The sequence below is a fragment of the Rana temporaria genome, chromosome 4 (genome assembly GCF_905171775.1).
Source record: "Rana temporaria chromosome 4, aRanTem1.1, whole genome shotgun sequence".
In the NCBI taxonomy this organism is placed as follows: domain Eukaryota; kingdom Metazoa; phylum Chordata; class Amphibia; order Anura; family Ranidae; genus Rana; species Rana temporaria.
In genome coordinates this window covers 257186609-257211657 of record NC_053492.1, presented here as the reverse complement: position 1 = coordinate 257211657, position 25049 = coordinate 257186609, and the positions used below count along the sequence as shown (strand labels likewise).

The 25049-nt window shown below is 42.3% G+C and overlaps 1 protein-coding gene across 2 annotated transcripts in view; it reads right to left on the bottom strand.

The window, feature by feature from the left end:
- The window catches only part of GRIK2 (glutamate ionotropic receptor kainate type subunit 2), an 843393-nt gene that overhangs the window by 30870 nt on the left and 787474 nt on the right, over nucleotides 1-25049 (bottom strand). The window contains exons 16-17 of one of the 2 annotated variants that reach the window (XM_040350159.1): nucleotides 9529-9779; nucleotides 4971-5256 (exon numbers count right to left, since the gene is read on the bottom strand). In XM_040350159.1, the coding sequence (XP_040206093.1) occupies nucleotides 4971-5256; nucleotides 9529-9779 (537 nt within the window). The remainder of the gene's footprint in view (nucleotides 1-4970; nucleotides 5257-9528; nucleotides 9780-25049) is intronic. The other variant, XM_040350160.1, reaches the window with a different exon arrangement.

Below are 25049 nucleotides of genomic sequence, written 5' to 3'. Positions count from 1 at the left end.
CGAGCGGTTAGAGAAGCTGTCGGCTGTGTCAGTTCACGGAGCTCTCCTAGTGTGCGTCCATCCCGGCCGCCAGTCAAGCCACGCCCATCTTCTATTTTTTATATTATTTATTTAAATTGAGGCACAGAATTAGTGCCTATTTAGAAAGAAGGATGATAAAGGAGCCGCAATGTTCCTAATGTCCCCAAAAAAGAGAAAACACCTACTCATTTTGAGAAAAAGTGATCAGAAAAATTTGGCCAAAGGAAAGAAGTATATACAATAAGAATATCTGAAACAAAACAGAAAATTATATGTTTCATATATAATGGGGTATAATGGGGTATGGAATGATCATGTGAACCAGCCAGACCCAACTAATAAAAGTGGGACACATCCCACTCAAAGTTGAGCCCCGAAGGGCGTCTGGAATTAACCACTTCCCGACCGCCGCATGTAAATGTACGTCGGCAGAATGGCACGTACAGGCACATTGGCGTACCTGTACGTCCCTGCCTAGACGTGGGTCGGGGGTCGGGACCCCCCCCCCCCCCGCTACATGCGGCGGTCGGATTCCCGCGGGGAGCAATCCGGGACGACGGCACGGCTATTCGTTTATAGCCACCCCATCGCGATCGCTCCCCAGAGCTGAAGAACGGGGAGAGCCGTGTGTAAACGGCTTCCCCGTGCTTCACTGTGGCGGCTGCATCGATCGAGTGATCCCTTTTATAGGGAGACTCGATCGATGACGTCAGTCCTACAGCCACACCCCCCTACAGTTGTAAACACACACTAGGTGAACCCTAACTCCTACAGCGCCCCCTGTGGTTAACTCCCAAACTGCAACTGTCATTTTCACAATAATCAATGCAATTTAAATGCATTTTTTGCTGTGAAAATGACAATGGTCCCAAAAATGTGTCAAAATTGTCCGAAGTGTCCGCCATAATGTCACAGTCACAAAAAAAATCACTGATTGCCGCCATTAGTAGTAAAAAAAATAAAAATAAAAAAACTATCCCCTATATTGTAAACGCTATAAATTTTGCGCAAACCAATCGATAAACGCTTATTGCGATTTTTTTTACCAAAAATAGGTAGAAGAATACGTATCGGCCTAAACTGAGTATTTTTTTTTTTATATATGTTTTTGGGGGATATTTATTATAGCAAAAAGTAAAAAATATTGCATTTTTTCAAAATTGTCGCTCTATTTTTGTTTATAGCGCAAAAAATAAAAACCGCAGAGGTGATCAAATACCACCAAAAGAAAGCTCTATTTGAGGGGAAAAAAGGACGCCAATTTTGTTTGGGAGCCATGCCGCACGACCGCGCAATTGTCTGTTAAAGCAACGCAGTGCCGAATTGTAGCAGCATATTGGTCCGGTCCTTAAGTGGTTAAGAATAAAAATCCATCGGACTTCTTGCCTGCACAGTATGTTAAATTTATCCCCACCTCTAGCTGGTTTTGTGATTCTTTCTAGCCCTTGAATGACTAAACTAGAAGTATTCTTGTTATGAGCAATGTTCCAATGTCGTGCGACATTGGTGGCATGGTCTTTATCGATATCGTATAGGTGATCATAGAGGCGATCCTTAAGTCTTCTGGTTGTCCTACCAACATATTGTGTTAAACAAAGTTTGCATGTGATCACATATACTACATATCGTGTGTTGCAATTAATGAAAGAATGTAGCTTGTGCGATTTCCCTGTAGAGGTGGAAGTAACGGTGTCCCCTTTTTGGATGAAAGGGCAGTATGGGCAACTGCGACCACCACATCTAAATGTTCCATTAAATGATAACCAATTGGTGGGAGTGGGCCTACTGCAAAAAAGACTGGGGGATAACAAACTGCTGAGGGATGGAGCCCTCCTGGATACTGTGCGGACACCTCCTTTTAAAACTTCACATTTAATGACAAAATTGGAAGATATGGAAGATATGTTAAGTATGGCCGTCGTTCCCGCGTCGAAATTTAAAACATCACGTAGTTTGCGTAAGTCGTCCGTGAATGGCGCTGGACGCCATTTACGTTAATGTCTAAACAAATGACGTCCGTGCGACGTCATTTAGTGCAATGCACGTCGGGTAATTTTCCCGACAGGGCATGCGCAGTACGTTCGGCGTGGGAACGCGCCTAATTTAAATGGTGCCCGCCCCATTTGAATTAGGCGTGCTTGCGCCGAGCGGATTTACGTTACACCGCCGCAAGTTTACAGGTAAGAGCTTTGTGAATCAGGCACTTACGCTGTAAACCTGCGGCGGTGTAACGTAAATGGGATACGTTACGCTGCCGTGGAGCAACGTAATGTATCTGAATCTGCCCCTTTATCTTTATTTTTTTAAATAAAGTGAGTGAACTTTCCTGTTGTAACAAAAGAGGAGATGACACTCAAAGTGTAGAGCTCAGCGCAAGGACCTCCTGACTAAGGATAATGTATATCGCATATAAATAATGCTGATTATTTGCATCAAATCAGTCCAGATGGTGAGTTTAGATTAATCCCAATAGGGATTTTAGAGGTCAGATACACATATTGTAAGTCTCTTATGTGTGGCTGCTAATGATGGCGAGGCTGCTTCCAGGATGGGCTGGGAACCCAATTACTGTGAAAACAAAAGAAGGGGCAGGAGAGAAGAGAAGCACCAAGCCACTTCTACTGAAGTATTGTTTATTTAACATGTTGCAAAAATATAAGGTAATGATAATGAATACACTCACATGGTGCTCAGTGGGAAAGGTTTGTCAGGTAGACAGTATAGAAAAGAGGGAGTCTTGGGTGTGTCAGCTGAAGCCGCAAGGCAAAGACTCTGGGAGAGGCCGAGTTGATCTCTCGGTTTTGGAGTATTCTGGAGCTGTTAGACCTAGGTGCCACCTACCACTGTGCTGGACAATTGGAACATGTTTCAGAGGCAATGCCATGCCTCCTTCATCAACCTTATGATGCTGATGAGATACCCCTCTGACCGCTAAATGGAAAAATAAGAATTACTGGCAATAAAAAAAATGGCATGGGGTCTTCCCCAATTTTTTATTTACTTCTTAATCCTGACCATTTCTTGGGCTCAGAATTTAATGTAAAAACTGTAACCCAGTGTGCTACTCAAGGTGGCTGTTTTTACATAATGTCCCAAGCTTGAGAAACACTTTGGGTTAATATTAAGGAGGTTGAGAATCCTTAGGATAGCAAGTGGTGGCGGATTGGTGAACATCTGTTCACCAATGCTCTCACTTTTTTGCGAGCCCAGAAGGGCTCTGCTCTCAAGCACTTCTGTGGTCACTGCTGTCAGATTATATCCAGCAGTGTTAAAAGTATTATAGTAAAGGGAAAACATGAAATAAAAAAAATCCAAAAAAAAAATTAACATTTAAAAGGAACCTTCCCAAGCACACGCACACACACGCTTATCCACACAGGATGTCCATATGTAAACAGCACTCAGGTTACACATATTACAGTAGGTGTCACTGTCCACAGCAGAGTGAGAGGAAGAATGTTTATGCAATTATTTATGGTCAACTCTAAATTGATGAGTTGAAAAGCTTTATAAAGTATTGCCTATTTGATGTAATTTTATAGCTTGACATATTTGGTATCTATTTAAACCAAAAAGTAGCACAAATATCAAGCAACATTTAGCAAATTAAAAATGTTTTAGTACATTTTTCTGAATTTTAAGTAATTTTTGGGCCCAAAATGGTCTATTTTAACATGCAGCATCGGTACCCATTTTGAATTAACGTGTTTAAATGTTTTTTCCTGTGGGAAACATAACATTAAGGAAGTTAATGGTGCATCACAATTTAATAGTAGACTTTTAAGATTCAAGTCTGATTTTTTTTTTCTTGATCGAGTCTAGAACCTTCTGTAAGATATAAAAACTGAAAAAAGATTTACGGAATAGGTTATGTAATCCTAAAAAAACAATACATTTCCCCAAATATATTATTTGAATAATATATATATATATATATATATATGATTGGAAACATTCAGCATTTTTTAATTCTTAACTGTTCAACACGCATATTTTCAGTAATACATACTACATTGCTTTCCAACCAACTGCAGTGCATAAAACAATAATAATTTCATTTAACATAACAATACACCATCTTGTGGTTACAGGAAAGCAATGCAAGTATGCAAATGGCTGAGCTACTACAATTTTCCAAATGATGTACTACTTGTTTAATGCTCTCTTATGTCTTTAATGTTTACTTGAAATAAGCTGTGAGACTGTAATTTTTCCCCCTTTAATCCTCCATATATCTTAAGAAAACACCTATATTATATTCTTGAATTTCCAATATATATCAGCAAAAATAAATCTTCTCAGTATTAGTTATACATTTTTAAAGAGAAAAAAAAATATTCTCGCACAAAGGATGGGTATGAAAACAGCTATCTATATGTTTTTGATCGCTCTGCTGTGTGAACAGAAATAAAACACAATCAAGTACAGAGCTGTACGTGATCATAATAAAAATAGCAACCTATAGGAAAAGCTACACATTATCAAAGATCTGCTTTTAACTGCATGTTAATTGTGCTACTTTGTGAACAAAAGCCACATGTTCTTCTACGCCAGGGGTCTCGAACTGGCAGCCCTCCAGCTGTTGCGAAACTACAAGTCCCATCATGTCTCTGCTTGTGGGAGTCATGCTTGTAACTGTCAGCCTTGCAATGCCTCATGAAACTTGTAGTTGCTCAACAACTGAAGGGCCACCAGTTTGAGACCCTTCTTCTGCGCCAAGGCAATATTCCCTTATTGCAGATACATACATTTATACTGGTACATAGAGTATTGAAAAATGGGCAATACTTTAATATTTCAAGACACAAACAGTGAAGATTGGATTTAAGCAAAGTTGTGACTTTATACTTTGTGAATTTGGAAACACAAATGGAAAAAAGAGCGCACAGGCTCTGGTGCAAAACCTTTTTATTCAATAGATAAAATAAGTATAAAATTAATACACTCACAAACATGAGTAGATATAGGCTTGTCATCCGCTAGTTGACTTCCCTCAGCATTACATGTCCTGGACAAAGGCTTGCAGCTAATACTAGGAGACAGGATATCCGAATCAGGGTGCAGCTGCCGACACTCTGCACACTGACAGGTCTCATTCGAAGGAGACTCGCTGGCCGTCAGACAAGCTAGAGCCGCCCTCAGTACCACGTGACTCGGAGGGCCGGCAGCTGGTGAAGTGTGCGGGTGGTTGCTAGGACAATGCGTTTCAGAGGGCCTGAAGTTGGAGCTGTAGATCTTGACAGGAAAAAAGTAGTTTTAGCACCAGTAGTTTTTCTAGCTGACAAGTATAGTTTTGTAGAGGCTGTTGGAGATTAAGCTAAAGCTAGGGTATGAGGGTTTAAGTGACAACAGTTTAGAGTAAATGTTAGTCCCCTTTCACACATATGGACCGTTCATTTCATCAGTTCAGTCATGTCAAAACGGATGAAGAATTTGTCTGTTTTATATCCATTTTCCACCCATGCTCTTTAGTTTTTCACCATTTTTTTACAAAAAAAATGACTGAACTGAACTTAAAACACTGTATAATGCTGGTTGCTAAGGAGGGGGCCAGGAAGCCAGCTGACACATCCTTAACAACCAATGAGTCATCAGCTGTCAGCAGGGTTCCCAGCTGACAGCTTAATGTAAAAAAAAAAAAAAAATACGGCATAAACAGAAATGCAAAAAAAAAAATGCATGGGATCCCCCCTCAGGTCCATACCAGGCCCTTTGAGGCTAGTATAGATTTGGAGGGAAGGGGGTGCCCCCCAAAATCCATACCCAACCCTTATCCGGGCATGCAGCCCAGAAAGTCTGGAAAGGGAGGGGACGAGCGAGTGCCCCCTCCTGAACTATACTAGGCTGCATGCCCTCAACATGGGGGGTGGGTGCTTTAGGGCAGGGAGGCTCTGCGCAGACACCAGGGACAACACAACGGAGGAAGACAGCCTCAGGAGAAGACCGGCTTTTTTGTTATTAGTGGGTAACCATCAGCGAGGAAGACAGCAGCGTTGAGGAAGAAGACAGCAGCCGGGAGGAAGCACTCGGTCATTCCCTCACTTTCCTGACCTGCTGGGCTGCATGCTCTGATAAGGGTCTGGTATGGATTTTGAGGGGGACCCCACGCCCTTTTTAAAAACAAAATTGGGCATGATGGGGCAGTCCCCTCCGAATCTATACCAGACCTGAAGGTCTGGTACACCCTTTTTTTCACAATTTTTTTGCCACTTTTTTTTTTACTTTTTTTTTAAGATTCAGCTGACAGCTAATGACTCACCGATTGTTATGGATGCAGCGTATGGCTTCCTGGCCCCCTCCTTAGCAACCAGCTGTTATACAGTGAGGGGAAAAAAACGAGTTTAAAAACGGATGTCAGCGGATCAGATGTAAGCAAATGTCTTCCGCTAACATTTGTTTTTTTACTTTCAATATGTTTATTGAAATTTAACAGGAAAAAGATAACATACAGTAACAACTAAAAAGTTGGCCTACAAGGTCTATTTTCACAGAAACATATCATATGAAATTGTTCTGTTTTTTTTTTGATGGATGAAAAATAGGGTTTCAAAAATACGGATGTTGACGTAAGCGGATGAAAACAGATGCAAATGAATGATCATCCTTTGCATCTGTTTTTTCATAGGAATGCATTGATGTCCATTTTTCATCTGTCAACGGATAGATTAAAAACGGATGAACAGTCCGTATGTGTGAAAGGGGCCTAAGTGTTTAAGGTTAATTTCGATTTCAGTCCACCTACAATACTTTATCTAAATACAGGAGTTTTCTGATCAGACAAAGTTCCAACATTCCCTGGCAATGTGGAAGTATGCCTACTGACTCTTGCCCTTATACAATTGTTGTTGTTAAAGTTACAGCATCACTTTAAATATTTATTTCCAGGGATGACAATGAAGTTTACATTTTTATGCTATGCTAAGTACTAAGGGCCAGATCCACATACATTTCGATCGGTGCAGCGTATCAGAGATACACTACGCCGCCGTACCTTACCTGGCGTATATTCGAATCCTCAGCGAGTTTGCGCCGTAAGTTACGGCGGCGTAGTGTATTTCTGGCAGCGGATTTCAAATTGGGCGGGTTGGGGGCGGGTTTCATTTAAACGAAGCGCGTCCCCGCGCCGAATGAACTGCGCATTCGTCGTCCCGAAATTTCCTGCCGTGCATTGCGCTAAATGACGTTGCTAGGACGTCATTTTTTTAACTTAGACGTGAGTTACATCCATCCCTATTCACGGACGACTTACGCAAATAATAAAAAAAATTCTAATTTCGACGCGGGAACGACGGCCATACTTAACATGGCAAGTCTATCTATACGCCGCAAAATACCAGCTTTAACTATATGCCGGAAAAAGCCGACTACAGACGACGTTAGAAAATGCGACGGCCGCGCGTACGTTCGTGGATCGTCGTAAATCACTAATTTGCATACCCGACGCTGAAAACGACGCAAACTCCACCCAGCAGGTACCGAAGTATTGCATCTAAGATCCGAAGGCGTACGAAGCAGTATGCCTGTCGAATCTTACCCAGATGCCATCGTATCTTGGTTTGAGGATTCAAACTAAAGATACGACGCTGGAAATTTGAAAATACGCTAGCGTATCAGTAGATACGCCGGCGTACTTCGTCTGTGGATCTGGCCCAAAGAGTTAATTTTATGATTTAGATTACATTTTAGTGTTTGGGTAAGGGTTAAATGTCAGTTCCACTTTAAAAAATTAGAAAACTGTCAGGGTTAAGTGTAGGGCGATTGTTCATCAAATGGAATCCTTGTGCAGATAATTACTGGGACTGGGTTCTTGGTACTGCAAATCAATGTATGTAAATATTATATCTGCTCAGCCTAAATCTCACTTAAGGCATTAAAAAAAAAAGAATTACATATCTTAAGTCTTTCATTTTGGTCTCAAGCAAAAGATATACAGTACATCTGAAGTGTAAGCATATTTCAATATCTAAAGTGTGTTTTGCATTACGGTTACATAAAATACAATTTGTATCTAATACCCCACTTCAGCTGAATAAAATTTAATTCAAGTAATTAGTGTTACTGTTTGGTCAAAATGCCATTCATCTTTTTTGTGTAGTGGTTTATTCTGAAGATACAATATTTGTGTAGCCTTATCAAAGGATTTCTTCTTCATAAATTCTGTTATCAAAGCTTCTGAAGTCTCCTGGAACTTCATGTATGTACAGACATCCATGGAGCCCAGTAAGGAGATTGTCTACATCATGCATTTCACATTCACAATGCTCAGAAGAACTCAGGATTAACATAGTTTGTTTTTAAGCAGAGTCCCACAGTGAATAAGGCCAGGCTCTTCATTCCAGAACACAATTTTTTTTATGTTTTTAAGTATTTCACTGACTTTCACTGATATAGCTAATGATTAAATGTAAAATATAGTAAGACTCATTTGTTCATGCAAAAGGTGCTTTAACAGTGACCTACAGTATATGTTTTTCAGTCTACACCTTTTCTGCACACCCTTTGTTATAGTTATGATAGGATATGCTGTATATATATATTTTTTTCTGTTTTTTCATCTTGCAAGCCGCATATGGCCCATTCACCCTTTTCTGCTTTAATGCAGCAAAACTCATGCGCCCCTAGTGGAGATCCTATTCTTTCCTATGTGGCTGGTTAACATCTATGTGCTACAGTTCAGTGTGTTTTGATGAGAAACGACATGGGCCAGTTCACACCAGTGCATGTATGTCACCACTCATACTGCAATGCACATGAAGAAGAGTGAGTCCAGCCTAATAGGCGTGAGTGCCAAAACAGCACCAAGACAGCATGTTTTCTAATAAATATTAAACTAGGAATTCTGCATTTGGCTCTTGCATATAATACCACTGATGGGCCTCCATTTTCATAGCACCCAGATTGATCCTAAAATCATATCCAGTTAGGTATTGATAACATATTTTACCTACTACTGGTAGTGCAGGAACAATATACAATAAATACGTGGATCCTTCATGAAATAGAGGAATCGTACATCAGAGAGATTTAATCTCATATGTATACAAACAGGACACACAGGTCTATAGTAGAGGGGACGAATTTGGAACCCTGGTAGAGTGATCTACCCACTGGAGTCGCTCATATAATAATAATAATAATAATAAGCTTTCATCAAGCCTGGAGCATTTACCTAAAACAACAAGGTTTTTCCTAATTTTCCAAATAAAGCTTCTTACATGTCTGTGTAAGTCATGCCTAACTGACTCTGTATGTCTTCTGGGCTGCTTGCAGTTTCTGTCTCCTGCACTTTCTAAGGGTGCGTATGGTGTGGGTGAAAAGGGTTCTGTGATGTCAAGGAAAGCAATGATGGAAGTGAAGGGATGTGTGTTAAAGCACTGCCTTCAGCAATATTTATAAAGCACAGTTGTTCTCCAGCTCCTAAGAGGAGGATGGGGTAAGGAGATGAATTGCAGATGAATGTGACTACTACTTTTAGCTTACAGTGTTTTTTCTTTAATGCCTACTTACCTTTTCTAGCTGAGCATTTTTTTTTGACTTGTATAAAAACTCTCCGACTGCAACAAATACTGAAAGGACCAGTCCAGCAGCCAAAACAATAAAAATTCCTCCAATATTCTGTACTCCTAGGGCACTGGCTTCTTTACTTTCCTCTTCAGGGCACCCATTGCCCCTCCACCATTTTTCTTTCATCATATGCAGAATTCCTTCCTCTTGAAGCTGAAGAATGGCTATGGTTATTTTATCTCTATAAGGGGAACCTGCAAGAATGAAAATACATCACTATGATTGTATTGTACTCATATTGTACTCATTGCAGTGACTCTTAATCACCATAGATTACAGCATTTAATATGTAAAATTTAGATTATGGTAATTCATTATAATTTTTTTTTTATTTCTGTTTCAATCAATCTTTATATTGAATTCTAACACAAAAGTTCAGTGTATAAACTTCAAATCTAAGGCCTCATTCACACAAGGAGATTACATCCATGCCTTGTGCAGGGCCGTGCTTACTGGGATGGGGATGCATAGATGTTGCATGAATCCCCATACCGGAAATCCAATTGTTGTCTATTAAGACATAGCAGCTGAACAGATATGACATCTGTGTGAATGTGGGTGCAGGTTAGATGTGCACAGCCAAAAAATGTTTTGTTTCATTTCTTTTTTTTTGGGTAATTAGTTTTGATCGCCATTGGTAAATTCATATATTTGAGAATTTGTGAGTTCGTAAAATCGAAAATCCGAAAACTATAAAATCAGAAAAAAAGAAAGAAAAATCAGAAAATTCTAAATGATAACTAACTAATAATAACTAACTATTAAATCATAGGTATTGGACTTTCCTTTCAAATTTGTCTGTTAGCCAACATAACTAAAACAAATGTATCCAAAGTTACGAATTATCTGAAATAATGAATGCCACATCTAAACAAATGGAATGGAACACATTAATAATAATAGTAATGCGAAGTTGTATTATTATTGTTATTTAGTATTATTAATTTGTTATGTTCCATTCGTTTAGATATGGCATTCATTATTTCAGATCCGGAATATTTTTTATTCATTATGTTCGCTAACAGACAAATTTGAAAGGAAATTCCAATACCTATAATTTAAAAGTTAGTAATAGTTTAAGTTATTAGTGCAGGTACACGGCCTCCAGTATACCCAGTATGAGTTTGGGGACATGCACCCACACGGATGTGATTCTGAGATAAAGTGGCTGTGTCCCAAAGTCAACAATGGGACTTCCGACACAGGGATGCACAGGTGTTGCTGGTGAAACATGGCCCTGCATGTGGCACCAATGTAATCAGCCCATGTTAATGAGGCCTAAAGTGACAGTGCAGCTTTCTATACTATCCACAACAGAGAAGAAAAGGGAGGGTAATGCTAGAAAGCAAGGTTGAAGATTTTGCTTTGACTTCAGTTTCCTAATAAATCATTAACTCATATTTTATTTTTCCTCGAGAGTCAATATAAATATTGGTAGCTTATTTCCAATGCTATTTTTATGCAAATTTCGTTTTATCCCATTCTACATCAGAGGAGATGGAAAATGACTTATTATAAATACAATACATGAAAAGAATAACAAATGGCTATATTATATTTTTGGACGCTAAGAAGGAATCTCTGAATGCTAAAAGAACCAGATGTGTGTCTTTGCACTACTTGTCAAGATCAAAGTAATTCTACCTGTATATGAAGTGCATAGTTTATTTTAATTAATATACTATTATACTATACTGCTTATTTCACATTTAAAAATAATCAAAAATGTATATATTTGGAAATTATTACTAATACACCATAATAGCCTGTATTATAGCACAGTGTGGGCTGAAACGCTCCTCATAGAAAAGTATACAATATAAAAAAAGAAATCCTGTAGGAGACTTCTATAGAAATTCTGCTACTTAGTCAACCAAAAGGAAAACATTTCACACACAAAATATATATAATTGCTACTCGTGAAATGTCTTACAGACCTGTATTCTTAATAAATAAGAATGTGTAGATGTGTGAAAGGTATATGTTGTTATGTGGAAACAAGCAAAAGAAAACTCTACGTTTTCTCGCTCCAAGTGAGCTTGTTAAGACTAGCCAACGAATCTGTCTTTTAGAAATGTTCTGGACTTTGGATGGTATTAAAAACAGATATATCATATGTTAATTACCTTGGGCCAGATCCACATACATTTAGATCGGCGCAGCGTATCAGAGATACACTACGCCGCCGTACCTTACCTGGCGTATATATTCGAATCCTCAGCGAGTTTGCGCCTTAAGTTACGGCGGCGTAGTGTATTTCTGGCGGCGGAATTCAAATCGGCAGGTAGGGGGCGGGTTTCATTTAAATGAAGCGCGTCCCTGCACCGAATAAACTACGCATGCGTCGTCCAGAAATTTCCTGCCGTGGTTTTGTGCGAAATGACGTCGCAACAACGTAATTTTTTGAACTTAGACATGAGTTACGTCCATCCCTATTCACGGACGACTTACGCAAAAAAAAATTCAAATTTCGACGCGGGAACGACGGCCATACTTAACATGGCAAGTCTATCTATACGCCTCAAAATACCAGCTTTAACTATACGCCGGAAAAAGCCGACTACAGACGACATTAGAAAATGCGACGGCCGCGCGTACGTTCGTGGATCGTCGTAAATCGCTAATTTGCATACCCGACGCGGAAAACTACGCAAACTCCACCCAGCAGGTGCCGAAGTATTGCATCTAAGATCCGAAGGCGTACGAAGCCGTACGCCTGTCGGATCTTACCCAGATGCCGTCGTATCTTGGTTTGAGGATTCAAACTAAAGATACGACGCGGGAAATTTGAAAGTACGCCGGCGTATCAGTAGATACGCCGGCGTACTTCTTCTGTGGATCTGCCCCCTTGTTTGCATAACCTTGCAATGTAAATAATCTAGTACTTTCTTGTTGCTTTTTAAGTGCTATGTATATACATTCTATAACTTGGATAATTATTTTACTGCACAAGACAGTGGCATGTATTGTTCTACATCATTAGTGGAAAGCTGTTGCTTTTTGTTCACATCTAAAGTTCAGTCAATTGGAAGGTTTGGAAGGAGTAACTTGAAGATTTTTTTCTTAGGTTTTACTGTTTTCTGTGTCACTTTGGAAATATTTCCCATTTCTTCCTTTCCTCCTGATACCCTGCAAACCCCTGAGAAACATTTGCAAGGTGTCATTGGGATTGGAATCGGGAGGAAATTTGCAAGTGGTGAAACATTAAGGGGGTTGTAAAGGCAGAAGGGACCTTGAGAAGAGGAGGATCTGGGCTGCTCTGTGCAAATCTACTGCAACAGAGCAGGTAAGTATTACATGTTTGTTATTAATATGGGGGGGGACTTTACAATCAATTTACCATAAACATATACCCCTTTAGCACATTATTACCTACAGGCAAGCCTACAGTATAATAAGGCTTACCTGTAGGTAAAATAAATATCTCACCTTGCATGCAGCTGCTGACATCAGCGGTGCATGCACTTTAAAAGTCCAGAGGATGCTGCCAGACTTTTCTGGAATGAAGGACTCATGCATCCATGCGCAGGAGTGACATCATGACAGCTTTGGCCACTCACATCGCTGGAAGAAACGCAGAGGGGAAAATGTCAGCTCCTCGGCGGTGACCAGGATGCAATGCCGATGCTTTGTTCTAAGGTATGTATTTCATAATGAGCTAGTATGCATACTAGCTCATTATGCCTTTGCCTTACAGTTTTTTTTGTTTTGTTTTTGCAGGTATACAACCGCTTTAACATGAGTTCTATACTTTTTACACTTCACTAAAATGGTGATTTATTGCTTTATCAATTTGAGATATTTTTAATTTAGTTAATGTTCTGTGACAGATGATAGAAAATAAGCATTTAGAGAAATGTTCAAGCCTGTCTGAAGATCGGACCCTCACCTATAAAATTCTGGGTGGCAACTAAAAGGGAGCCCAACCTCACTCTATGAACTCAGCAAGAAAGTTGCAGTTGAACACTGATGATATCAGATCCAATCCAACTTTGTTAGACCCAAATATAACACACTGCAACCATGCCTCTCTCTCCAAAACAAACTTGAACATGAAATTGATTAAGCTTGTTTTAAGTTAAACATTAAAGAGTGGTGGTCCTAGGCAGGGCTTAATCATTTCCCATCATTTAAACTGTGTGTTTCCCCAACATTTCATATTCCTGATATGTGTTTGTTGTACCGTGTACTTGTGTTACAAAGTATCCTGTTGTCTTTGTATTGCTTTCTTTGTGTGAAATACCCGGTGAACCTACCGATCTCTCTGCTTTCCCATCTTAAATTGACCACACTAGGCATGAGAGCATATTCATCCCAATGTGACCAGTTTTATGGCTGTGGTGGGAAAACAGACTTCCTATCCTCCAATGGTCATACTTGTGCTGGCACACCGCCTGCTAGCCATTCACTGTGAATATCAGTGTGCTGCTGTTTCTCCACCACCACTGCTCCAAGCCCCTTGTACAGCTGAGAACAGAGGGTATGTAATCACTTATAAAAAAAAGAAAAAAATATATATAAGGGCCCAGATTCACGTAGATCGGCGCATCTTTATGCCGGTGTAGCGCATCTCATATGCGTTACGCCGACGTAACTTAAAGAGGCAAGTTCCGTATTCTCAAAGCAAATGCGTCCAATTTTGCGCTGGCGTAACGTAAAATAGTTGGCGTAAACCGGCGTAATTCAAAGTAGGAAGGAAGTGGGCGTGATCCATTTAAATGAACCGTGACCCCATGCAAATGAAGGGCCGAAAGAACGGCGCATGCGCCGTGACGTGATCGTATGTCCCGCGCCCCTCTGCGCATGCTCACAACTATGCCTGGCGTAAATCCTGAGATACGCCGGCCCACCGTTTATGCCCAGGGCATAAATACGCCCAGACATGCGCCCGTCGAAAGCAAAAGTACACCCGTCTGATTGTTAGTGATGTAGGTACTTTTGCTCTCTTCCTGTTGACCATGTCTGCTCGGCGTAGTGGGAATAGGAAGAAGAACTTCTCCCCAGAGGAGAGGGCCATCATAATAGCGGCCATGGAGAGATATGACGCTCGCCTCCATGGGGGACAGAGCAAGGATACCAGCAAGGGCAAGAGGGATGAAATCCTGATGCGGATAACCACCCAGGTGAATGCCCTAGGCAATGAGGTGAGGAGACCCCAGGACAATGCCAAGAAAATGAATGACATGCGCAGGAGGGTCAAGGAGAAGCTGGCCAATATGAGAAGGCATGCCAGGGGCACTGGTGGTGGGCCAGCCTCTAGTATTCGGCTGACTTCTGAGGAGCAGGTGGTTGCTCGCTGCATTGAGAGGGAGCAAGTGGAGGGAGTTGAGCCGCCCTTAAGGACAGGTAAGTGTGTTTTTTCTCCTATCTGGTGTGTAGCATGTGAGGGGGTGGAAGGGAACATGTGATAAGTGTGTGGGTCCACCAACATGTGAATGTTTTGTGTCATCCGCAGATGTCCAGGAGGGAGCTGGGCCATCTGGTGCCTCTGCCCGTCCCACACCTTTATCCCCTGATCATCATGCCCCTGACCCCCTGGGAAGCCAAGAGGCATTGGTGGAGGGGAGTGGTGCCCAGACCTCCACTGAAGAGGTGATTGAGGAGGATGCGGAACATCTGGGTGAGGAGGTGTCCCTGTATCTTGAAGAGTCCTCCCTCTCGGCTGGTCCGTCCCGGACGTCAAGCCTCATATCATCCAGCCCCTCTGGATCCATCCCCAACCCACCCACTCCCTCAAGTCTCTCCCCCTATGCCAGGCCTCAAGCCTCTCCTGGCCCCAGGAAGGCAACCAGGAAGACCAGGGGGGTTCCTGACTTCCTGCCTGAGAATCTTACCAGTGCCCAGGACTCTCAGACCCGCCATATGGGTGAGTGGCAGACAGCCTGGCCTCCACGGGCCACATCAATGACGGCCTGCAAGATGTGGCAGGCAACACTGCAGCTGTGATCACCTGCCTGGGGGAGCTGCAGGCCACAATGGATACCCTCGTGACAGAGGTGAGGTCCCTGACTGAGGTCGTCAAGGGCAACACAGCTGCCATTGAGGCGGAGGGGAGACAGTCGCAGCAGGTGCAGTCAGAGATTAACACCATCCTCACCCGCATTGCCGTGGCTTTAGAGGGCAGGCCTCCAGCCATGGAGAGACCGGTGGATGCTCCTCCACCTGATGCCCCCCCCACCTGAGCCTTCTACCAGGCAGTTATGGAGCCGTTTTGTGCTCTAGTGAAGAGCGTTTTTATTTATTTTGTGCTCTGGTGAAGAGCGTTTTTGTTTTGTTTCAATTACTGCACACGGTGAGGCGTGCAGATTATAGTGTGACTGGTGTGTGAATGTGGGGGTGACACTCCTGCCAGCAAAGGGGTGTCACCCTCGGTCATTGGGGAGAAGTTATCCCCACGACCCGTGTGAATGTGGTATGAATGGTCAGCAACGTAATTGGAGCCTTGGCGTGGCGTTGCTGCTCCCAAGTCCGGCATGTTGGACTTGGGCTAATCCAATGTGATGTGGATGTGGTGTATGTGTGCTAGGGACCACAGTGGTGTGCATGCGTGCATTCTCCTTGTGACATGATGAATGTGTGTGTTTAACGTGCAAAGATACGTTCCACGAGACAACTCCTGACTGCTGTTCCCTCAGCAGACGGGGTAGCCTCGGGCAGGGGGGGGGAATGTCTGGTTCAGGTGTCAGGTCATCACCTATGTCAATCTCCAGGCCCTTTCCGTTTGGGGATCCCGGAATGGAGTCATGAGATGGGGCCCAAGTGCATATGCAGAGTCACCTAGAAGGGAAAAGACAGGAGGATGTTAGTCGTGCATGTGCCCCTCGTGATGTCTCCATCATTGGGTCGGACAGTAATGCCTGACTCCCATGTCACTCACCAACCAGCCAGCTGTCCCCATACACGTTCTGTTCGAATTCTGTTGGGATGGTGCTTTGACGGTATATGTAGCTGTCGTGGCTGGACCCTGGGTATTTGGCACGGACGTGCCATATGAGGCCTTGGGCATCGACTATCACCTGTACGTTGATGGAATGCCAGTGCTTATGATTGCGGCATATGTGCTCTGTGGCACGGGGGGGGCGTAGTGCCACATGTGTGCAATCAATGGCCCCCACGGTGCGTAGGAATCCAGTAATTCTGACAAAATCCGCCATTGCCTTATTCCGCAGATGCTCATGGGTGGGTCTGATGATGTGGTGGGACATGCGTCTGAGGACTGCGGGGACAACCTGGTGCACACATCTGCTCATGCTGGTTTGTGACATCCCAGCCACAACTCCACTTGTACGCTGAAAAGATCAACTGGCGAGGAAATGCAGTGTTGCCAGTACCTTGACTAGTGGCTGCACTGCATGTGAGCAATGTGTCTGGCTGGTGATGTCATCCTGCAGGGTTGTGGCTATTTCCTGGATGGCATCAGTGTTGAATCTGAAGATGCGATACACCTCCGAATCTCCCATGCCAAAGACGTTCATGTGCGTTTGGTATATCCTCTTCCATGCCCTCCTCCTTCTACGCGCCTGGGCACACACTAGTAGTGCTATGACCATGCCTGCCCCTGGCATGTTGGCATACAGGTGTGTTGTCCTGCAAGTGTGGTTGCTCAGCTCGTCCGTAACGGTGCTGCTGAAGCTGCTCTCCAGCTGACCTGCACACGTCTGGTGCAAAGTTACCCCTGCTTTATGAGGGGTAAGTTTAGGTCGGACGTACAGCTTACACGCATCGTGCGTAGCCTGCGTCGGGCGCATGTACGTTTGGGAATCGGCATATCTCCCTCATTTGCATATTTGAATCGGAAATCAATGGGAGCGCAAGATGCGCCCAGCGTAAATATGCGCCCACGCTACGCCAGCGTAGAAAAGTTATGTTGGTCGGAAGAAGCCTATTTTCAGGCGTATCTGGCTCTGTGGGTACAGCGCATAGATACGCCAGCGTATATATACACTTACGCCGCGCATCTCGAGATACGCCGGCGTAACTTTGAGAATCTGGGCCAAAGTTTTTATGTATATATACACGTATTTTTGCCTTCAAAAGCTGTTAAAAAGCGCTCAGTGTTTTACTGGCAGTTTAGAAGCGCCTCAGTGTGAAAGGGGCCTAAACTATCCGATTGTGCAGCATGTAAAAACAATGTAGACAAAATGCTATTTTACAATGCCAACATTCACGAAAGTACTGATTACCAATTTCCAAAACAAGTGACAAACAGAATACATATTTTATTAACAATAAATAAAAGTAAACAAAAATCCAAGATACAATTTTCTTGTATGCTGTGAATTACAAGCTGTACTGATATGAAAATGTTCCTGAATAAACAGGAAATTGCTGTAGTTTAGCTGGCCAAGATGCCTGGTAGCATGAGTCAACAAAGTCAGTAAAAGCCTGCAGCACACATATTATGTGTCTGGACATATGGTAGAGGTAAAAACGTCCAAGTTGTTTTTAGACTTAATTTTTCTAAAACTTGAACAGCAAAATATAGAGTTTTATGTCTTATGAGATGATTTATTTTAGTTTGAAACATTTAGAAAGTTTTTAGTGTGGAAGGTTATTAGACAGACTATGGTGAGATTTGAACATACAGTAAATGCCTTTTCATCTTGTTCTCATTTTAGTCCATAAAGACATTGAAGTAAACCATGTTGACATAACACCAATATGCAAAAAATACACTGGTGGCATACCTTATTGCTCTCACATAATTTTTCACTGTTACACCAAGGAAACATTAGAATTATAACTGCTGCTATGGGTATAGAAAACATATTTCTATTTAACTGTATCAAAAGCTTAATGCATTAGGTAAGTAACTAATAACACTATGGGCCAGATTCACAAAAGGGATACGACGGCGTATCTCCTGATACGCCGTCGTATCTCCTGATACGCCGTCGTATCCCTGTTTCTATCTATGCGACTGATTCATAGAATCAGTTACGCATAGATATCCCTAAGATCCGACAGGTGTAATAGTTTTACACTGTCGGATCTTAGGATGCAGTACCGCGGCCGCCGCTGGGGGGAGTTTGCGTCGTAAACCAGCGTCGGGTATGCAAATTAGGAGTTACGGCGGATCCCCAACGGATTTTCGCGTTCGCCGCTAGTGTAGTTTCCCGTCGCAAAGTTAGTCGTCGTTTTAGGTGCCCTAACTTTAGTCAGCAATCGTATTGCTTTCTAAAGTATGGCCGTCGTTCCCGCGTCGAAATTTTAAATTTAACGTCGTTTGCGTAACACATCCGGGAATACGGAAGTACGCTACGTGCGTCGCCGTTCGAAAAAATGACGTCACGGCGCGCAAAGCACGGCGAGAGTTAGGAAACGGAGCATGCGCAGTAGGTCCGGCGCGGGAGCGTGCCTAATTTAAATGGCACACGCCCATTTGAATTGGCCCGCCTTGCGCCGGAGGCCGCGGGCGTAGTTTTCATCGCAGGTGCTTTGTGAATCAGGCACTTGCGATGAAAACTTGTGGCGGTGTAACGTATCTACGTTACACCGCCGCGATTCTACGTGAATCTGGCCCTATATTCTTAGCATCGGTATGTTAGAATGAGACCTAAGTTGTAATGGAGCGTAACGTAAAATAGTGGCACTGCTAGGATCTGGCACTACTAGGTCTGAGACACTAACTCGGGTCTTGCTTTGAATGGCTCATATATCATTTGCATCTTTGATCTGCAAGTTCTGGCATTTAGTTGAGAACTGTTTTATCATGTGATATGCATGTGACCTGCCAGGCAGTTCAACTTAAAGCGGGGGTTCACCCTATTAAAAAAAAAAAAAAAAATTATTCTAGCATAAAATTCGGCATCGTAGCGCGAGCTACAGTATGCCGGTCTTACATTTTTTATCCCCGTACTCACTGTTTAATCCTACCTAGACGATTCCGACTGCCCACAGGGAATGGGCGTTCCAATCCAGACGGAAAGTGATTGACGGCCGGCTCTGGCGCGCCACGCTTCTCCGGAAATAGCCGAAATAGGCTTGGCTCTTCACGGCGCCTGCGCATAGCCTGTGCGCAGGCGCAGTGAAGAGCCGAGACCTACTCCGGCTGTCTTCGGGGAGCGTGACGTGCCAGAGTCGGCCGTCAATCACCCTCCCTCTTGCTAGGAACGCCCATTCCCCGCGGCAGACGGAATCGTCTAGGTACGATTAAACAGTGAGTATGGGGATAAAAAATTTAAGACCGGCATACTGTAGCTCGCGCTACGATGCCGAATTGTATGCTGAAATGTTGTTCAGCAGGGTGAACCACCGCTTTAAGTTTCCTTGGAAACGTATTAGACATTTGCTTTCTGACAGTTTAACTACTTGCCGACCGCCCACCGCCGTTATACGTCATCACTTTAGAGATGAATATCTCGGTAACGGTAGCAGCTGCTGCCACAATCGAGATATTCATCTCTTCTGTGGGCGGCCGTGTTAACGATAATGGCGGTCTCCGCGGCGAATCCGCCGCGAGATCGCCGTTATCGGTGGTGGGACAGGGCCCCCCCCCTCCCGCCGCTGTTCCGCGCCCTCCGCCGCTTACCGGAGCCGTCAGTAGCGGCGGAGGAGATCGCGACCATCCGGCAGCTGAGCGGGGACGAGACTGAAGGAAAAATCTCCTTCGCCCGTCCCCATAGCTCCGCTGGGCGGAAGTGACGTCAAAACGTCAGTCCCGCCCAGCGTCTTAAAGAAACATTTTTTTTTTTGTCATTTGAAAAAATGACATTTCCAAATTTTTTTTTTTTTTTTGCATTTAAGCCTAAATATGAGATCTGAGGTCTTTTTGACCCCAGATCCCATATTTAAGAGGACCTGTCATGCTTTTTTCTATTACAAGGGATGTTTACATTCCTTGTAATAGGAATAAAAGTGATAATTTTTTTTTTTTTTTTTCAGTGTTAAAAATTGTAAAATAAATAAAAATAAATGCGAAAAGCAAAAAACATTTTTTTTAAAGCGCCCCGTCCCGACGAGCTCGCGCGTAGAAGCAGACGTATACGCGAGTAGCGCCGACATATGAAAACGGTATTCAAACCACACAAGTGAGGTATCGCCGCGATCGTTAGAGCGAGAGCATTAATTTTAGCCTTAGGCCTACTCTGTAACTCAAAAAATGCAACCTGTAGAATTTTTTAAACGTCGCCTATCAAGATTTTTAAGGGTAAAAGTTTGACGCCATGCCACGAGCGGGCGAAATTTTTAAGCGTGACATGTTGGGTATCATTTTACTCGGCGTAACATTATCTTTCACAATATATAAAAAAATTGGGCCAAATTTATTGTTGTCTTATTTTTTCATTTAAAAAAGTGAATTTTTTCCAAAAAAAGTGCGCTTGTAAGACCGCTGCGCAAATACGGTGTGACAAAAAGTATTGCAATGACTTCCATTTTATTCTCTAGGGTGTTAGAAAAATAAATATATATAATGTTTGGGGGTTTTAAGTAATTTTCTAGCAAAAAAAAATGGTTTTGTCTCGTAAACACCGACTCTGAAAAACAGGCCCGGGGCTAAAGTGGATAAGGGATCTATTGGTGGAATATAAAAATGGACTATGTGATATATAATATGTAGAATGCAGGAATGAGGAGTATGTAATGTACAACGCGGTTTACGAAGTTCAGTGATTAGAATTATGTCAGATAGTGCCCCTTGCATAACTGGTTAAAGGGAGCTAAAACAAGCCATTGTCCTTTTGCTGTGGTGGTAAAAAACGCTTTGGTGTCAGCAAGTAGTAAGACTTAAAAGTACCCTGGCTATTAAAGGTAGGAAAAAAATCCCTGGCATTGGTGTCATTGTGAGGAAAAATTTCCTGGTGTCAGTAGTAAGTAGTCAGTCAATTTCATGGTGTCAGTAGTAAGTGGGAGGGAAAAAATGCCAGTAGAACATTGAAGGAGATACGCCTTAGTATCAGTGATTGGTCAATGGTTGTAAAAATGTCCCAGTGACATTGACAGCTTGAGGAAAAATGTCCCACATTTAGTGGAAAATAAACATTTCCCAATGTCAATTTGTCAGTGGGAGAAAAAAAATACCCTGTAAAATATGGTGTGGTGTCAGTGTTTGCATGAAGAAAAATGCTCCGGTGTCAGTGTGTGAAAAAAAAACAGCTTAAGAAGGGTCAGTGCTCTACTCTATGCTGTGACATGCTGGGGAAGCAGGCTTAGGGTGGTCGACACCAACAGAATCAACAAACTGATTTGCAAGGCCAGTGATTTTTTGGGATTGGAGTGTTTAACAACAGTGTTGGAGAGGAGAATGTTGTTCAAGGTATGTTCAATCTTGGAGAACTCCTCCCACCCACTCCACAGTATGCTGGTCTGTCTATGGAGTACTATCAATGACAGGTTGTTACAACCATTATGCACCACAGAGCGACACAGGACATTTTTGCTTGTGGCCATCAAGTAATATAATTCTTCTCTGTGAGGGCTGGAGATGAAGAATTAAATCTGGTTTATGGTCAGGATTTTTATGTAGTTTTTATAGTATGTTGGTATTATGGTATTAATATTTGGGGTAATGCTAAAGAAAGTGGTGTATTATTTGCATTTCGATCTTCTGTTATTTTTTAATCTGTTATTTATTCTATTCTATATTTTAATTGTATGGATGGTTTATTAGAGTATAGTTTTAATTAGTTTTATTGGTGCTAATTGCTGTTACTGGTAATTTTGTTGTGTAATTGTCTCTTGTTCTGTTCATTGTTGTGATCTTGTGTGGTCTTTGTCGAGGGGTGGCTGTGTAGCAATAATTTCTCTTTTGAATTAATAAAGTATTCTAAATCTGATGCCTCAGTGTCAATGGTACGAAAATGCCCCAGTGTCATTGGTCAATGGGTGGGAAAAATATCATAGCGGCATTGTCTGTTTGAGGACAAATGGCCCAAATTCAGGGAAAAGTAAACATTTTCAAGAGTCATTGTTCAGTGGAGGAAAAAATGCCCTGTGTCAGTAAAAAATTGCCCCAGTGTATGTAGGAAAGTAAATGCCCCAGGATTAAAGCCAGTGTGGGGGAAAGTATTCAGGCATCAGTGCAGTGAATAGAAACATGCTCTGGTTTTACTGCTGAGCATGAGAAATTATGCCCAGGCATCAATGGAAGAAAGATGTTCTGTGTATGTTATGTGTTTATTAATGTACAGGGGCAACATCTGTGTCCAACACTATTGCCTCCTTCTGCTTCTTCAGATGCAGGTACTATTGGGCAGGAAATCATTACACTCAACAGCCCCTGCATAGATAGAATCAGTGTTCCAGCAATTTGCACTGGGACATGTCCTTGAACTCAGAATTTCCTGAGTCAGTCCTATGGGATTATGGAGGGTTGGGGGTTATTTAGGCCACTGATCAGCAAGACAGACAAGCAACAATGGGCCAGATCCACATACCTCCGCGCATTTTTCCGTCCAGATACACTATGCCGCCGTAACTTTCAGTGTATTTTCCGTATAATGAAAGAATTTGCGCCGTAAGTTACGGCAGCGTAGTGTAACTGTGTTGGCGTAAGGGCGCGCAATTCAAATAGATAAGATGTGGGCATGTTTTATGTTAATACGTCTTGACTCGACATAAATGACGTTTTTTCTGAACGCCGCATGCGCCGTCCGTGGGGGTATCCCAGTGTGCATGCTCCAAATTAACCCGCAACAAGCCAATGCTTTCAACGTGAACGTCATTCTACGCAAAGCCCTATTTACGTCACCGTGTTCTGACCCGATCGGTTTTTGAACTGATGGTGTGTACGCACATCAGACCATCGGTCTGTTTTAGCGGTGAACCGATGAAAACGGTCCGTCGGACAATTCTCATCGGATGGATCGACCGTGTGTACGCAGCCTAAGTAGTTTAAAATAAAGTCAGCATACTGGTATACCAAATATATTGAATGCAATATTAACTATAACTGTCTTAAAATTGAGAAGAAGATATCACAATGCATATTAGTAGACTGCTTTGATTTTTTTAGTGCTATGCTGAAGCCCCAGGCCTAAAATAATTTAATTCCTTTGCTTTTTTCGAGTATAAACTGGAATGTTATTTATAGATTTTCAAACAGTGTAGCAAAAAAAAACAAAGGTTCCAATCCACTACAGAATCCCAGTGGTATGACTTGAAGATAATTCACTAAATTTATATGTTTCCTTAAAACTAATTCATGTGCTAAGCTTCACTGAACTATTGATTAAAACTCTATTCCTAGAGCATAGAAATTATGTTATAGAAAGCTTTCCTTACATGAAAGGAAACATTTTCAAAACACCAGGCAGCAATAGACAAAGAAGCTTGAAAGTTAACTGCTGGGCAATGATAACTATACTTGTTAGCAGATGTGCTAGGTGTCATGTACTAATTGCTTTTTTGCTGCACTCCCAAAAGTTATTTTGAATAGTACAATTCTACATCTGCATGTTCCTTTGAATATACTGTATATTTATACTGTTATTACATGTTTTCATTTCAAGGCCAGATTACTGTTAGTAATGAGACAAACTCCCAGAGTTTGGATTCTGGGTAAGTTTGCAAGAAACAACTGCCATGGGGTCCACCCAAATTCTATACCCCCAAATTCCATGACTGTATTTATTCAATTACATCAGCTGGGATCCCCTGACTTCATTAACCAAAAACTGCTCAATTTCATGTGCATGTACAGAGAAGAGCACATGCCCATGAGCATAGGAGTTTAACAAGACTTAGACTTAGTACATGACACCTAGCACATCTAACAAGACAGAATCACTTTTAAGGCACACTGTCTTGACACATAAGTGTGTTCAAGGAAATGCCCCCCAATATCTATGCGAAAAATTAAAATGTCACAACCCCGATCGCGTTCTGCAATCCACCAACCAAAATCTACTCCAGATACCCAAAGCCAGATACAAGTCCAAAGGAGAACGAAGATTTGGAATCCAAGGACCTAGACTATGGAACGCTCTACCAACCAGCATCCGGTTGGAGGTGAATCACCTGGCCTTCAGAAAAAAACTCAAAACCAATCTTTTCTGAGGGCAAAAGTACAGTAGGGAAAGGATACTAAGCACTTAGAGGCGACTCAGTTTGCATGTGTTGCGCTATATAAGTTTCTCACTCACTCACTCACTCACTTAGAAGAACCACAGCACACACGTGCATGCACAGGCACACCCACAGATCCTGGAGCTCAGGGACTTATGTAAACCTGAGGTCTTCCTAGTCTTATTGCTGGGTTGTCTTCAGTCCTAATCCCTTTGTTCTGTACACTGGGGATAGGGGAGGAGCCTAGTGACGAGACCCAGGAGACTGAGGAGCTGTACATTGTAGCTGATCGTACTTAATGCACTGTTTTCCATCTGACCGAATGTGAGTTCATTTACACACTTCAGCTTCAGAAGTCATTTCTACCATATTGCGCTATGTTTTATTTTCCTTGATTCTATTGAGATCCATGTTGTTTGAAGCAATCCTGGAACTTTAAAAAAAAGCACCTATAAACT